General features: G+C 42.1%; 1 protein-coding gene across 1 annotated transcript in view; it reads left to right on the forward strand.

Moving 5' to 3' along the window:
• FBXL17 (F-box and leucine rich repeat protein 17) overlaps nt 1-16,974 on the forward strand; it is a 724,848-nt gene that overhangs the window by 692,900 nt on the left and 14,974 nt on the right. The window contains exon 8 of the mRNA XM_044275955.1: nt 3,862-4,004. Coding sequence (XP_044131890.1) covers nt 3,862-4,004 — 143 coding nt within the window. The remainder of the gene's footprint in view (nt 1-3,861; nt 4,005-16,974) is intronic.

Raw genomic sequence — 16,974 nt, forward strand, 5'->3', positions numbered from 1 at the left:
TTCCTTGTACCTTCTTACAGTGCCCACGTTGCTGAGAAAGATGAAGTTTTAATATATGCAAATGACCATCTAGGATCAATGTCTGCGTTACCATTACACCTAGAGGCTCTGCTCTCTCTGCAATTGCTACATGCTCTCCACTTTGATTGACAGGGGCAGGCAGTGTAAACGTGATCATGCCTGGCCCTGACTGCTCTGTGTGCTTCAGTATCCGGTGCAGGCGCAGTACAGCATAGAACTACCAGCAAGCCTCTTTCCTGTACTTGTCCTGTCCCAGATACTCTGGATCAACTTGCAGGATGACAGGCCGAACTGGATGGGCAAATTCCTTTATTCGGCCTTATGTACTATGTATGTGAAGAGGCGGGGCTTTAGTGGCCCTGCACATTTGCAGTAATTTACAGTATAACTGACTTCTATGCCAACTCCTAGGTAGAATACATTTCCGCGGAAGATGCGGCAAGTTTAAACTATTGTTCAAAACTCTTATGCTGTTATTTTCTTTCTAAAAAAAAAAAACTATAAAATACATAAAAAATAATACAAATGAAATGCCCCAGGTCAATTCATCCTGTGGATTTTTTCCCTGCATATGGATGAGATTTCTTAGTATCGTCTCTACTTTGCTAGTATTGTAAAACGGCAAATCCACAGGCGCCGTATCCGTCTCAAGTATTTGAAAAGCAGTTGTTGCCCTTAACAGAGAACCTTTATTACTCAGTTTATCTTTTTGTTTTCTATAGTTCAGTAAGCAATCATCCTGTCAAATATGTAATCATGTGTAGGGGGGAACATAGTCTTTTGCTTCACTGTATTGTCTTGGTATAAGACGTACTGAGCAGAGCACAAAAGAATATGCTGATTATTGATTGTAAGATCGCACAGGAGACGTCTGCAAATAACACCCTCTGGTTTTAATATAATGTAATATTTTCCATAAGATACTGTAGAAGGACGGCGCGCATATCATATATGAGGATTGATGGGAAGTGTAATTTTATGGATTACTGAGGTTACCGAACTGCTTCAAATATGTAAAGCAAACCTGCAGTGGAGGCATTTTCCAGACAGATTTGATTTTATAGGAGGAATTCAAGGCAAAGATTGATGAAGACTAAAGCTTATTGTTGTGGCTGTATGGAAGAGACGACCTACAGTGCGTTGCATGGTCTGGATGAAATTGGCAGCATGGGCAGAGCACGGCAAGGGTTAAAGCATGTCATTCCGAAAGTATTCTTTGAAGAGCTCTTTCATAGAATCTGCAGAGGTTTCATCCCGTGAAAGCAACCAAGTGTGCCATATTTCAAGGGCATTTTTCACTAGTAATGAGCAGTCACAAAATGTGATTTAATAAATGCTATTTCAACCTTAAGTACCTCGGATATCTAATATTCAGCGGGTAGCGCTGGTGCTGGCCCCATATCGGAAAGCCTTGCAGTGGCTAATGAGATCTTTTTAAGCAATGACATGCTTTGCAAATTGTAACAAAGAAGAGTTTACAGAAATTGACGTGGCCAATTACGGAACAAGGTTAATGATCATATTCCTAAGTGAAATAGTTTAATGTTTCTGATATATACTGATTATGTCAAATTATAAGGCCGCATAAGAGCGCATGTCATCATCTCCTCCATTACAGTGATGCCTGGCCTCTGTGCTCTTGTATGGCTGTTGTCTCTGCTGGTTTACATTCTGAATCATGTTCATTTCATTAGATGACTTTCATCATTCATCTGGTTATATTTTATATATGTGAATTCCATGCTTCTCGTAGCCTGCAGACAGGAATTTTTAAAACAACACTCTTCTGTGCCATAATCGTATGCGTTCGTCCTAAATCGAGATAATCAATTTGTCATACTTTGACTATGCAAACCCCACTACTGCTAGTGACCGGGGAGCATCCTTCTCAATTTGTGTAACCGATGCTTAAAGGGCGTCTCCACACTAGTGTTACCTATGTTATTTAAATCTGTCATGCCTTAAGTAGGGCTGGGATTTTTTTGTTATATTTACTGTCCGCAGGGCTGCCTTTATTATGTGCCACCTTAACGTCTTCCACCTGTACCAAGTAAAAGATCAGTAACACAGAACAGAGCTTCATCTACCATTACATTATGCCACTTACTATTCCTAAATATATTGAGGATAGTTTTTTTTTTTTTTTTTTTTTTTTTAGCAACAAACATGTCCACTTATCTATATAGCTACATATTAAAGGGGTTATCCTGGAAAGATAATGATAACCTATACCCAGGAACCCCGGCACCCCACAAATCCGCTGTTTCAGGAAGCTGTAGCCTCTCGGCAGCTTACCAATCAGAGCGTCATACTTTGTATAGCGGCTGTGCTTGGTATCGACTTGAATGGGGATGAACTGCAACTAGGCCACGTGACTAATGTACAGTGACGTCACTTGCCTAGGAAGAGGCCGCAGTGCTCACTGAGAGCGTGGCCTCTTCTAACAGCTGATCAGGGGAGGGAGAGATGGGCGATGGAAGCCCGCAGATCTGATATTGATTACCTATCCTGAGGATAACCCTTTAATCTGGTGGCAAAGATCCGGTGTCATCTTAAGCAGCTTTAAACAAGTGGGATACAATTTTTGGGGTTAGGGTCAGAGGGTTTAAAAAGTAAACATACTCGCCTCACAATTTTCAGCCACTGCTGTTCCATCACTTACCTTCGATGCCTGGTCCCATCTCAACACGCAGGAAAACTGCAAGAAATGACTATAAATCCAATTATTGGCTGAGCTAGGTCACCACTATGATTGAGTGGGCACTCCCTGTGTTTTTAGACTGGACCAGGAAGCAACTGACCAGCGGGGACCTGGTAATGACAGCAATGGGTGTGGCGGGGAGTACAGCTACCTTCATTTTTATTTTTTTCCAAATGCCACCCCTTTTTTTACATTTTATTGTAAAATAGCACACATAGAAACGTTGGGAACCCTACTGTACCTACACAGTGTCATGTACCATCAGGTGCAGAGCCCACCACTGATGATAGAGGGCTCCTGTTCAGAAACAGTATATCGCTCATCATAGAGCAAACCCTTTTGTCTCTTTAACAATCCACCAGTAACACAATATGGTGAACGTATGATATACTGTGTCCCCCTAATACAGTTTTGTGTGAAACACCACCCAAGGTGCCTACAGGTCCATATAAAAGAACTGTAGGTACAGTGCCGTCATACAGGTTCTGTGTGCAGTGTCAGACAGGGAGCCGCCAGTAAATTTCATTCTGAGGGCCCACTGTAAAACTACATGCAAATATTATCTTCTCTCACATGGTTGATTATGGGGATCCCAGCAGCAGCTTTGAAAAGGCATGTCCATGATGAAAGAGGATACTTGGTGGGTGGCCTCTCTACGTAGACATGGTCTCTGACACATAATGCATTGGTAATAAACTGGATGGTTTTTATATAAACTTAGGCTGGTTGAGATGCTTTTTGCTGCCTATCTTTATGTAGTTCAGTAAGTCTACTGTGTTATGTGCCACTTGTGCAGGGGGCAGGAGACTAGGGGCCCTACAGTAGATTCACCTGTTCCCCTGTGGGCCAATCCGAGCCTGTCTGTGTGCATAACTAGAGTTATCGTTGTTTCTAAAGATGTGATAGATATCATGTTGATTCATGGGAATCCTTGGTCAGTAAACAGCTGTACAATAACATTGGTTATATACCGTAGTTGGTGTCTTAAGACTGCTAATTCAAAAAGTGTTTTTAGTATATTTATGAATACAGCTAGATATAACATTTATGGTACTCCTGTAGCATTATGTAACTTCTGAAGGCTTTCATTGCATTTATTTTTTTTATTAAACTTTTTCTTTTCTTTTTTTCTTTAACAGCTTTGATAGCCATTGGTCGATACAGCACTACCATAGAAACAGTGGACGTCGGATGGTGTAAAGAAATTACAGACCAAGGAGCCGAATTAATTGCACAAAGCAGCAAATCTATCCGATATCTAGGCTTGATGAGATGTGATCAGGTAAGATTATTTATACATATAGATCTTTCTATTTGCCCTGGTCCCGTTATTTACAGCTTGCACATAAAATCAGCATGAATGGCATAATAATACCTATAGATAAAGCTGTCTTTAGATTAAGGTTGGCTGAACAGGACTGGCCAAATGTCTAATCTGTATGGGGTCTCATGACTGTTCCCTAACCACTAGTGCTGTGGGATAGAAGGAAGGGACAGATGGATTTCAACATGCCCAATCCTTTGTTCCCAGTGGAGATGAGCCTCTGGCAACAACTTATTCCCCTTTTACTTTTCAGACCACATGCATGTTTAGCTGAACCGACCTGGTTAGGTGCAGGATTATAAACTAGGGGCCATGCAGCGATTTTCTTCCAGGCGCTTCTCTGCATATTTGCCGGAATGCGGACGGATCTTCACTAGTCCCCATTATAGTTATAGACAAGTTTCTGGCAATGCCAGAACAGCCTGCTGAATCACTAGCACTAGTAGGAAGCTAGCCAAAAGGGCTAGTCCAGTGCAAAACAAAAATTTCCCCTAGGCTGCACATGCTACAAAAAAATAAAAATAACATAACTTATACTCACCTTTACCCCTAGTGATGGGATCCATGCTGTGCTGTTCTTCCTGCTCCTCCCTTGACACAGCAGGAAGTGGCTTATATTTCTGCTCAACCAATCACTGAGTGAGACAAGTAATCACTGGATCAAGTGATTGGCTGCCATGTCGAGGCAGGAGCAAGAAGTGGAACAGTGGGATTCTAGCAGTATCTGTGGATTGGCGAGGTTAGAGTAATTTTTTACTACACTTGCAGCTTAGTGGATCGATTTATTTATTTTTTCGCTTCCCCTTTATTTATGTAAGCATATGATCAACACAAAGTACAATAAAGGTGGAACATACTTCAAATAATGCACATTGATAACACTCTGATTCCAGAGTATGCTTTGGAGTCATTGTAGCTCATGGGACTCTGCATTAGTTGCACACCGCCTGAGAGCACAGGCATCAGCACTAGGGGTTGGTGCACAGCATTGAGTGTTGCATCACATGACAGTGACTGTCACAGGATGCGATGCTCAACATTTATACCTGTCCCATTAAAAATAAATTCTACTCTGCCCTCACAGTTTGGGGCATGCTGGGAGATTCACTGGTGCAGTGGCATGATTTTGCGTTGGGGTAAACACTGCAACTTGTAGAGGGAGAGATTGATGGCATTTTTAAATCTGATGCTTTATGCTTTTCTTGCGTTTCTTCGAGGTCTTTATTATATGTTGCAGCATTGTGCTAAAAATGAAAAAAATATCAAGTTTCACCTTATTAATCTGCACTCAGTACTTCATAATGAGAAAGTGAAAACAGAATTTTAGAAATGTTTGCTAATTTATTAAAAAGAAAAAAAAAATGAAATTGTGCATGGATAGAAGTATTCAATTTCGACCCTTTGCCTTTACACTTGAAATGTTAGCTCTAGGGGCCCCCATTTATCTTGATCATCTTTGAGATGTTTCTACACCTTGATAGGAGTCCACCAGAGGTAAATTCAGTTAATTGGATGTGAGTAGGAATGACACCCCCTGTGTAAGGTCCCACAGCTGACAATGCATATCAGAACAAGAACCAACCCCTGAGGAGAGCTGCCTGTGGAGCTCAGAGACTGCATTATATAGTAACAGGTCTGGATACAATAACATTTCTGCTGCGCTGAAAGTTTCCAAGAGCACAGTGGCCTCCATAATTCTTAAATGGAAGATGTTTGAAACAACCAGGACTTTACCTTTGGCTGACGGCAACACCAAACTTAGGAATCAGGGGAGAAAGTCCAAGAGAGGGGACCAAGAACCCACTGGTCACTCTGGCCAAGCTCCAAAGATCATGCATGCAGATGGGAGAAACTTCCAGTAGGTCAACCATCACTGCAACACTCCACCAATCTGGGTTTTATGGCAGATTGTCCTGAGTAAAAGACACATGAAAGCCTGCTTACAGTTTGCAAAAAGCACCTAAGGACTCTGACTGTGAGAAACAAAATTCTCTAGTCTAACGAATCCAATATTAAACATATTGGCCTCAATTGTAAGTGTAATTTCTGGAGAAAACCAGGCACTGCTCGTCACCTGCTCAATACCATCCCTACAGTGAAGCATGGGGGTGACAGTATTATGCTGTGGTGGTGTTTTTCAGCAGCTGGGAGAGGGAGACTGGGCAGAGTTGAGGGAAAGCTGAATGGAGTAAAGTACAGAGATATTCATATTGAAAACCTGATTTAGAATGCTCTGTACCCAAGATGGGATGAAGGTTCACCTTCCAACAAGACAACTGCCTTAAGCACACAGCCAAGACAGCACATGAGGTGTTTGACAACTTTGTGAATGTCCTTGAGAGGCCCATCCCACCTTACAGAACTTGAGAGGATCTGCAGAGAAGAATGGCAGAACATCCCCAAATCCAGGTTTCCAAAAATTGCGCCATCATACCCAAGAAGACTGGATTTTGTAATTGCTGCCAAAATACTGAGTAAAGGGTCTGAATACTTATGTCAATGAACAATTTTAGTTTTTCCTTCTCAATAAATTAACAAATACTTCTTACATTCTGTTTTCACCTTGTAATTATGAGGTATTGAGTGCAGGGTGATGAGAAAAAAAAAATGTACCTTCTTTTTATTAAAGCACAAGGTCACAACATAACAAAGTGAAAGGGTCTGAAGACTTTCTGAACATGTTGTGTGTTGAGTGTTGAAGAAGTGCTATATAAAGCAGTCACATAGAAAATGGGGCACTGTGCCTACCTCCAAACTGCATTAAGAGCCATAGCCCCAGGCAAGAGTTTTCTAACTGATCATATAAACCCACAGCCAGCGCCTTACAAGATTTATTCATCCCCCTATAAGTGATCATCAGTAGAATTGCTAACGATGGAAAGTTATTCATACAACTTTAATGCGTCTCTATCAATGTTGTTCTGTCTGCTTAGTACTGAAGAGTATTAGTGCAGTGAGTACAAATGCTTGACAGAGAAAAACAATTAAGATGGCAAATTAGCCAAGAAGCATCAACACGCCATCCCGGAGATGTATGAGTATAATTAAAGAACGACAAATATTACCGTAAAAACAGAAGATATCTATACTTTTAGATATAATAATCTTCTCACTGCTGCGTAATTTGTACAATAATTCTTTGACGGTTTCACTTGCATATTTCAGCTTTATTAAGTTTCTTTTTTCCATTGGGTAATAAGCCTCCATAAACTGGTATTAAGAAGAAAAGAAATGTGCACACCGCACTTTAGTGACAGTTAAAGCAGAGGCCTACAAGGGTAATTGGCTCTGTCTAAACATGGTGTAATTTGTTTGTGCCTACACATTTATCTATGGTTTTAACGATTTCTCTTTTGCTCATCATTCTAGTGATGAATAATTGAGTACATAATCACATTTAAAGTATTGCTCAGGTAGCCTTTGTTTGCTACCATAGCCAATTATGGAAGCATAGGCTTTGCAGAATGACGACGGTAACTATTGTACTGTACAAATTGAATATTATGCAATCAGCTAACATAAAACTGCAAAAATAAGGCTTATCTCCAGACAGAGTTTTTTCTTTTGCTATTTTAGACTTCAATTTTTATGGAAAAACTGCAGGAAACACAAAGAATCGAAACATAACAACAGCAACAAAACATGGTTGTAGAGAAACGGGCGTTTGTTGGAAGTGAGCATTGCTTTGTGGTCTTAAATGGAGAGCAACATTGGATCGTTATGAGACACAAGAAAACTCATTTTTTTAAACTAGAGAGAAAAGAAGTCAAACTAGAGGAGGAAAAGAGATCAGAGGAGTGAAAGCAATTAAGAGAAAACTAATAGAGGTCATCAGCAGGAACTGGGGAGAGAGTAGAAAATAATTAAAGGATGTAGACATGAGAAGGTAAATGGAGATGGAGAGAAATAAGTAAGGCCATATCAACATGGTATCAAATTGTTCCACTGCAGATCTTTCCACAAGTCGGCAGTGAAGCTGTGGCAGCATTTTCTACATTGGAACTCACCCCTATACATTGAAGAGATGAAACCTGCTGTGAAATCCACAGCAAATTAGCAATGTTCTGTAAATAAGATGCTGCAGATTTGAAAATCCATACCATCTGTGATAGATCCAACGCATTTGACTAAGGATACTGTAATGACCGGTGTCACGCACAGGGAGGAAAACGGGGAAAGCCCTGCCTAAGGGAGAGGGAAAGGTGGTGACCCCTAACTCACCTTGCGGCTGGCACCTGACTGCCCTGACGTCCCTAGACGGGTTCCTCACCCGTGCGGCGATCACGTGCCTAAACCCTGGCTTTCCCTGAAATGAGCCCTAGATAGTGAACGGGCCGGTGGGATCGCTAGTCCTCACCACTGCACTAAGAGGGAAACACCAGGGAGAGGACAGACAAACACAAACACCCAGGTGGACGACAACAACTGTCCACAAAGGTCCAACAGGGATCCGGAGGGTAGCGTTCTGAATCAACAGTCAGAGAACGCAGCAACACAGCTCCAGTGGGTCAGGATAGATGTCCAGGCAGGAAGCTCTATCTCTGGCAACCAGAGAAGTGTGAGAGAGGAATATAAGGAGGTTTGGGAGTGCTGGACAAGAAACAGCTGAGGAGAAGGAGCTACGGATCCCTGAGTGAGCCAAAAGGGTTTGCAAAGCAAACCCAGAAAGCTACCATAAGGAAAACAGCCCTATCTTAAATAGAGCGTGCAGCCAACCGCTGCGACTTCCTGACCCCGGGTATAACGGAGTCAGGCGTGGTTCTCGATACCCTCGTGACAGTACCCCCCTCTCTACGAGGGGCCTCCGGACACTCAGGACCAGGTCTCTCAGGATGAGAGGCATGAAAAACCCGAACTAACCTGTCGGCGTTTACCTCAGACGCAGGAACCCACATTCTTTCCTCGGGACCGTAACCTCTCCAATGCACCAGATATTGAAGAGAGCGGCGGACCCGACGAGAATTAACAATTTTGGATATCTGAAATTCTAGATTACCATCCACGACAACAGGAGGGGGTGGCAGCGGTGATGGTTCTAGAGGTGGAACATATTTTTTGAGTAACGACTTATGAAAAACATTATGAATTTTAAAAGTCTGAGGTAACTCCAGGCGAAAAGCCACGGGGTTGATGATGGCTACAATTTTGTAAGGGCCAATAAACCTAGGACCCAGTTTCCAAGAGGGAACCTTCAATTTAATATTCCTAGTAGACAACCACACATAGTCATTCACTCCTAGGTCCGGACCTGGCGACCGTCTCTTAGCAGCCATGCATTTGTATTTACCTCCCATATTTTTCAAGTTAGCTTGCACCTTCTGCCATACCGATGAAAGAGATGACGAAAAACGTTCCTCTTCGGGAACCCCAGAAGACCCCCCCTCTTTGAAAGTACAGAATTGGGGATGAAAACCATATGCACCAAGAAATGGTGACTTGCCAGTGGATTCCTGACGACGATTATTTATGGCAAACTCAGCTAACGGTAAATATGATGACCACAACTCTTGGTTTTCAGACACAAAACATCTTAGATATGTCTCAAGGTTTTGGTTGGTTCGCTCAGTCTGTCCATTCGACTGAGGATGGAAAGCTGAGGAAAAGGACAAGTGTACCCCCAAACGGGAACAAAAAGCTTTCCAAAATTTAGAAATAAACTGGGTACCCCGATCCGAAACAACATCGGAGGGGACCCCGTGAAGCTTCACGATTTCACTGACGAATACCTGAGCAAGAGTCTTAGCATTAGGTAGTGCGGGTAACGCAATGAAGTGTACCATTTTGCTAAACCTGTCCACTACTACCAAAATCACTGTTTTACCCGCAGACAAAGGTAAGTCAGTGATAAAATCCATTGACAGATGTGTCCACGGTCTATTGGGAATGACGAGTGGTAATAGAGACCCTGCAGGACGTGTATGTGAAACTTTTGCGCGCGCACAGGTAGAACAAGAAGACACAAAATCCAATACATCCTGACGCAACCTTGGCCACCAAAAACGACGAGACAATAGCTCCAAGGTTGCTTTACTACCCGGGTGCCCAGCAAGTGCTGAATTATGATGTTCCTTTAATAATTCGAAACGTAGGTTCAACGGTACAAACAATTTCTCTGAGGGGCAAGAGACCGGGGCGTCCCCCTGGGCCTCTAACACCTTCCCCTCCAAAACAGAGTGTACCGCAGAGACAACCACTCCTCTTTGTAGAATGGGCACCGGATCACTCACATTACCCCCTCCAGGGAAACAACGAGATAGTGCATCAGCCTTGGTGTTCTTTGCCCCAGGACGATAGGTAATAACAAAGTTAAACCTGGTAAAAAATAACGACCACCTAGCCTGTCTAGGGGTGAGACGCTTAGCTGATTCGAGGTACAGGAGATTTTTGTGGTCCGTAATCACAGTGACGGGGTGGACTGCCCCCTCTAAGAAGTGGCGCCACTCCTCAAACGCAAGTTTAATAGCTAATAGTTCCCTATTGCCAATATCGTAGTTCTTTTCTGCTGCAGATAGTTTTTTCGAAAAGAAAGCACAAGGACGCCATTTGCCAGGAGACGGACCCTGAGACAGCACCGCCCCCACTCCCACCTCTGACGCATCGACTTCAACAATAAAAGACTGAGAGACATCAGGTTGGACTAGTACAGGTGCTGAGGTAAACCTCTCTTTTAGAGAGGAAAAAGCAACTTTAGCGGCGTCAGACCATTTAGAAAAATCAGTCCCCTTCCTAGTCATGTCAGTAAGCGGTTTTACAATAAGTGAATAATTTTTAATGAATTTCCTATAGAAATTTGCGAAGCCCAAGAACCGTTGTAGTGCTTTGAGGTTCTCAGGAAGATCCCAATCTAAAATTGCCTGGACCTTCCTAGGATCCATACGGAAACCTGAAGCAGATAAAAAATAACCCAGGAATTGTATTTCCTGAACGGCGAAGACACATTTTTCAATCTTAGCATATAATTCATTCGTCCGTAGGACCTGCAGTACTTGTCTGACATGCTCCTCATGTGTTCTCAGATCAGACGAATAAATTAAAATATCATCTAGGTATATTACCACAAACCTGCCGATTAGATGACTAAAAATGTCGTTAACGAAATGTTGAAAGACGGCAGGAGCATTGGTCAGACCGAAAGGCATAACTAGATTTTCATAATGCCCCTCAGGGGTGTTAAACGCTGTGTTCCACTCATCCCCCTCCTTAATACGAATCAGATTGTAGGCCCCCCTAAGATCAAGTTTGGAGAACCACCTAGCACCCGCAATCTGATTAAACAGGTCAGGAATGAGAGGAAGAGGGTATGGGTCTCGGATGGTTATCCGATTTAATTCGCGAAAATCTAAGCAAGGACGCAGGCCCCCATCTTTCTTTTTAACGAAGAAAAACCCTGCAGCCACGGGTGAAGAAGAGGGCCTGATGTGTCCCTTAGCCAAGCTCTCGGAGATATAATCTTTCATGGCTTGTCTCTCTGGACCCAAAAGATTATATAACCTGGTCTTGGGTAATTTTGCGCCGGGAATAAGGTTAACCGGGCAATCATAAGGACGATGAGGTGGTAACTTCTGACAACCCTTTTCAGAAAAAACATCCTCAAAATCCGAAATAAATGTAGGTAGGGTAGTTATGGAGGCGACTAAGCAATTGCTATTTAAGCAATTTTCTTTGCACTGCTCACTCCACTCCAATATCTCCCTGGCCTGCCAATCCACTACTGGATTGTGCGCTACCAACCAGGGAAGACCCAGCACCACCGGAGTGGGAAGCCCCTCCAGAACATAACCTGAAAGCATCTCGTTATGGTGGTCCCCTACCCGAAGGTGTATATTATGAACAATGTGGGTGAGGTTTCTCTGAGACAGGGGAGCAGAATCAATAGCGAATATGGGAATGGGTCTCTGTAACGTACAGAGAGACAAACCCAAAGTGCGGGCAAAATGGGCATCTATCAAATTTACCCCTGCTCCACTGTCTAAAAAGAAAGAAATAGTCTCCGTCTTATCACCAAAAACAATAACCGCTGGCAACACAAATTGCGATGTACTTATGGAGGAGACGTATACCCCCCGGCTGACATCCTCCACACAGCCTGGGGTTAGTAGTTTTTCCGACGGTCTTTTGTTTCTGAGGAAAGAAGGACAGACATTAATAAAATGACCTCTCTCCCCACAAAAAAAACAAACCCCACGCCTACGGCGAGCCTCAGGAGGACGGACCTGACGAGTAGTTCCTCCTAGCTGCATAGGCTCGTCTAAGTCCGTACAGACTAACTGCTGCTTGAGAGGAGTTACCAATTTCTCTGGTTCTTTCAACCTGTCCCTAAGGCGTCTCTCTATACGGATAGAAAGGGACATAACCGCATCAAGGGAAAAGGGGGTCTCATATAATGCAAGCGCATCCTTAACCCTTTCGGATAACCCAGAGCAGAACTGACTCCTGAGAGCCGGGTCGTTCCATTGGGTATCCGTAGCCCACCTACGGAATTCAGAGCAATACTCCTCTACCGGCCGTTCTCCTTGTAAGAGTCTCCGTAATCTTGCCAGTGCTACTCGGTCAGGGTCGTCATATATGAGACCCAAGGCCCCGAAAAACTCATCCACTGACCGAAGAGCCTGGGAATCAGTAGGTAAAGAGAACGCCCAGGACTGCGGGTCCCCCTGCAGCAGGGAAATAACAACCCCCACCCGCTGATCTTCATTACCAGAGGAGTGAGGGCGCAGTTTAAAATATAACTTACAGGCCTCACGGAATGCCAAAAACTTGTCCCTTCCCCCAGAAAATCTGTCATGGAGAGGGACCTTGGGTTCCGCAACAACCTGGTTACCAGTAGCAACCGCTGGACTTGCGGTCAGTTGTAATTGCTGCTGTTGCTGGAGGACCGACGCCTTCAATCCTACCACCTCCAAAGACAGGCCATGAAATTGTTTGGACAGAGCAGCAATTTGATCCATACTGGATTCTAAGTAGGTAAAAAAAAAATATATATAAATATATATATTTTTATTTTTTATTTTATTTTTTTACCTACACAAAATAAGGGCCAGAGATAATGTAATGACCGGTGTCACGCACAGGGAGGAAAACAGGGAAAGCCCTGCCTAAGGGAGAGGGAAAGGTGGTGACCCCTAACTCACCTTGCGGCTGGCACCTGACATCCCTAGACGGGTTCCTCACCCGTGCGGCGATCACGTGCCTAAACCCTGGCTTTCCCTGAAATGAGCCCTAGATAGTGAACGGGCCGGTGGGATCGCTAGTCCTCACCACTGCACTAAGAGGGAAACACCAGGGAGAGGACAGACAAACACCCAGGTGGACGACAACAACTGTCCACAAAGGTCCAACAGGGATCCGGAGGGTAGCGTTCTGAATCAACAGTCAGAGAACGCAGCAACACAGCTCCAGTGGGTCAGGATAGATGTCCAGGCAGGAAGCTCTATCTCTGGCAACCAGAGAAGTGTGAGAGAGGAATATAAGGAGGTTTGGGAGTGCTGGACAAGGAACAGCTGAGGAGAAGGAGCTACGGATCCCTGAGTGAGCCAAAAGGGTTTGCAAAGCAAACCCAGAAAGCTACCATAAGGAAAACAGCCCTATCTTAAATAGAGCGTGCAGCCAACCGCTGCGACTTCCTGACCCTGGGTATAACGGAGTCAGGCGTGGTTCTCGATACCCTCGTGACAGATACTTTCACTTGGGCAGTATTTTGCATCTGTATGTGTAAGCCAAAACCGGGATTGTAACATACAGAGAAAAGTATAATGGTAGGATTTGTGCCGCTTCTGTGTTTTGGACCCACCTCTGGTTTAGCCTTTTAAATACTGAGGGAAAAATGCAGACCAAAGACTGACCGTGTGAAAGTAACCTAGGACTCGGACTCTTCCTTATGCCTGCTAATTGTGGCCTACTTTACATCTTTACAACCTTTTATGTGGGCGCAACTTTATTGTCTATTACCATGACAACGGGCAGCGGCGATATTTAAAAGGGTGGCGCGAATGTACGCGCTGAGGAAGCGCTTGTAGCACGAAGCGGCCGCCGCTGTTTTGATGCGTGTGTAAGACTTGTCCGCCCCCTGCTACATCTTGTTGATGAAATAAAGCACCGTTTTGATACAACACACTGGTGAGTGCCGCTGAATATTTCTTCTCTTACATCGTGATTATACTTTACATCATTATTTTGCTCTAAATTCACTAATGTGCGGTACCTTTTCTAAACCTCTTAAAACAGTGGTGAGGCACAAATTGTAGTTAGATTAGTAAATAGAAATGAGCCAATTGATTCTAAAAGAATTAGGTTCAATCCGAATTCTGCAAATAGTGCAAATCTGCATTTCCGCAATGAAATCCGCCGTGAAATCGACATGCAGTGTGGAATATACCACTGTAAATTGCAGCCAGATACCCATTATATGTGGCTGTACCCTTGACAGCAAATATTTTTATTTTTTTACAAAAAAAAGGTAAACAGTTGAACAGAGAGTGCTAACCAGTGTCTCTTGAGTAAGTAAAGAAGTATGTGCAGTATTAAGAGGTTAAATTAAAAGACCGAAATGTTTAGTGTGTTCTTTTGAAAACTTTGGTATTATATTGGTTTTAATCTGAAGTCAGGAAATGAAGATTAGGTTAAAATCTAAAATCTGCTTTGTTACCAAAAATATAATTGAGTGCGGTAAATTAGTATTTTTTACTCATTAATAAAATTAGAAGAAGAGCTGTTACTAATAACAAAAATGAGGAACCTCCCACCTTAACCCCTTCAGGACCAAGCCATTTTTCACCTTTCTGCCCAGGCCATTTTTAGCAAATCTGACATGTGTGACTTTATGTGGTAATAACTTTAAAACGCTTTTACTTATCCAGGCCATTCTGAGATTGTTTTCTCGTCACATATTGTACTTCATGACACTGGTAAACTTGAGTCAAAATATTTCGTTTTTATTTATAAAAAATAAAAAAAAAATTACAAACAATTTGGAAAAATTATCAAATTTCGATTTCTCTACTTTTATAATAGATAGTAATAAATAGTAAAAATAATTATTACTTTACATTCCCCATATGTCTACTTTATGTTTGGATCATTTTGTCAATGCCATTTTATTTTTTGGGGACGTTAGAAGGCTTAGAAGTTTAGAAGCAAATCTTGACATTTCCAAAACCCACTTTTTAAGGACAAGTTCAGGTCTGAAGTCACTTTGTTAGGCTTACATAAAAGAAACCACCCAAAATGACCCCATTTTAGAAAATAATCCCCTCAAGGTATTCAAAACCGATTTCACAAACTTTGTTAACCCTTTAGGTGTTCCACAAGAATTAATGAAAAATGGAGATGAAATGGCGTGCCAAAGGGTGAGAAGACAGAGCCTCTAGATGCTGCAGCAACGCCCCACTAGCACCTAGAGTCTCATTAGCATACTATAAAAGTCTTTATTTTGAGGGAACGGCAGCAGAGTTAAAAATCATAGTGTTATGTTCTGCTGACATTAGCACATCGCTAATGTCAGACAGATATATAACGATTTTTCTTATGACAGAATCCCTTTTAAGCTGCCATATCACATTTGAAGACCCCCTAATGCACCCCTAGAGTACAAACTCCCAAAAAAAGACCCCATTTTGGAAACTACAGGATAAGGTGGCAGTTTTTGTTGGTACTATTTTAAGGTACATATGATTTTTGGTTGCTTCATATTACACTTTTTGTGAGGCAAGTTAACAAAAAATAGCTATTTTGGCACAGTTTTTTGTTTATTTTTTGTTATTAACAATGTTCATCTGACAGGTTATATCATGTGGTATTTTTATAGAGCAGGTTGTTATGGACGCGACAATACCAACTTTTTTTGTTTGTTTGTTTCAGCTTTACATAATAAAGCATTTATTTTTTATTTTTTTGTGTTTCCGTATTCTGAAAGCCCTAGTTTTGGGTTTTTTTTTGGGCAGTTGTCTGAGGTAGGGTCTCAATCTTTGCAGGATCAGATGACTGTTTGATTGGTACTATTTTGGGGTGCGTATGACTTTTTGATCGCTTGGTATTATACTTTTTATGATGTAAGGTGACAAAAAAATGGCTTTTAGGACACAGTTTTTATTTTTTTACGGTGTTCATCTGAGGGGTTAGGTCATGTGGTATTTTTATAGAGCAGGTTGTTACGGACGTGGCAATACCTAATATGTCTACTTTTTAAATTTATTTATGTTTTACACAATAATATTCTGAGAGCCATAGTTTTTTTTGGGCGATTGTCTTAGGTGGGGTATCATTTTTGAAGGATAAGATGATGGTTTGATTGGCACTATTTTGGGTCTATATGACTTTTTGATCACTTACTATTACACCTTTTGTGATGTAAGGTGACACAAAATGGCTTTTTTTACACCATTTTTTTAAAATATTTTTTACGGTGTTCACCTAAGGGGTTAAGTCATGTGGTATTTTATTTAGAGCAGGCTGTTACGGAGGCGGCGATACCTAATATGTCTACTTAAAAATATATATATATTTAACACAATAATATCATATTTTAGTGTCTCCATAGTCTGAGAGCCATAGTTTTATTTATTTTTTGGTTAGTTGTCTTAAGTAGGTGCTCATTTTTTGTGGGATGAGGTGACAGTTAGATTGGTACTATTTTGGGGGGCATTTGCCTTTTTGATCGCTTGGTGTTGCACTTTTAGTGATGTAAGGTGACCCCCCCAAAAATTTTAGCACGTTTTTTTTTTTTTTCATCTGAGGGTTTTCGTGTTCATCTGAGGGTTTAGGTCATGTGATATTTTTATAGAGCCGGTTTATACGGACGCGGCGTTACCTAATATGTCTACTTTCTTTTTTTCTTTTTCTTTTTCCTTTTTTGGGGGAAAAGGATGCTTTTTTTGTAAAACTAATTTTTTTATTTTCTTCACTGTACTTTTTTGTTCACTCTGGGACTTCA

This window comes from Bufo gargarizans, chromosome 1 (assembly GCF_014858855.1).
Source record: "Bufo gargarizans isolate SCDJY-AF-19 chromosome 1, ASM1485885v1, whole genome shotgun sequence".
NCBI lineage: Eukaryota > Metazoa > Chordata > Amphibia > Anura > Bufonidae > Bufo > Bufo gargarizans.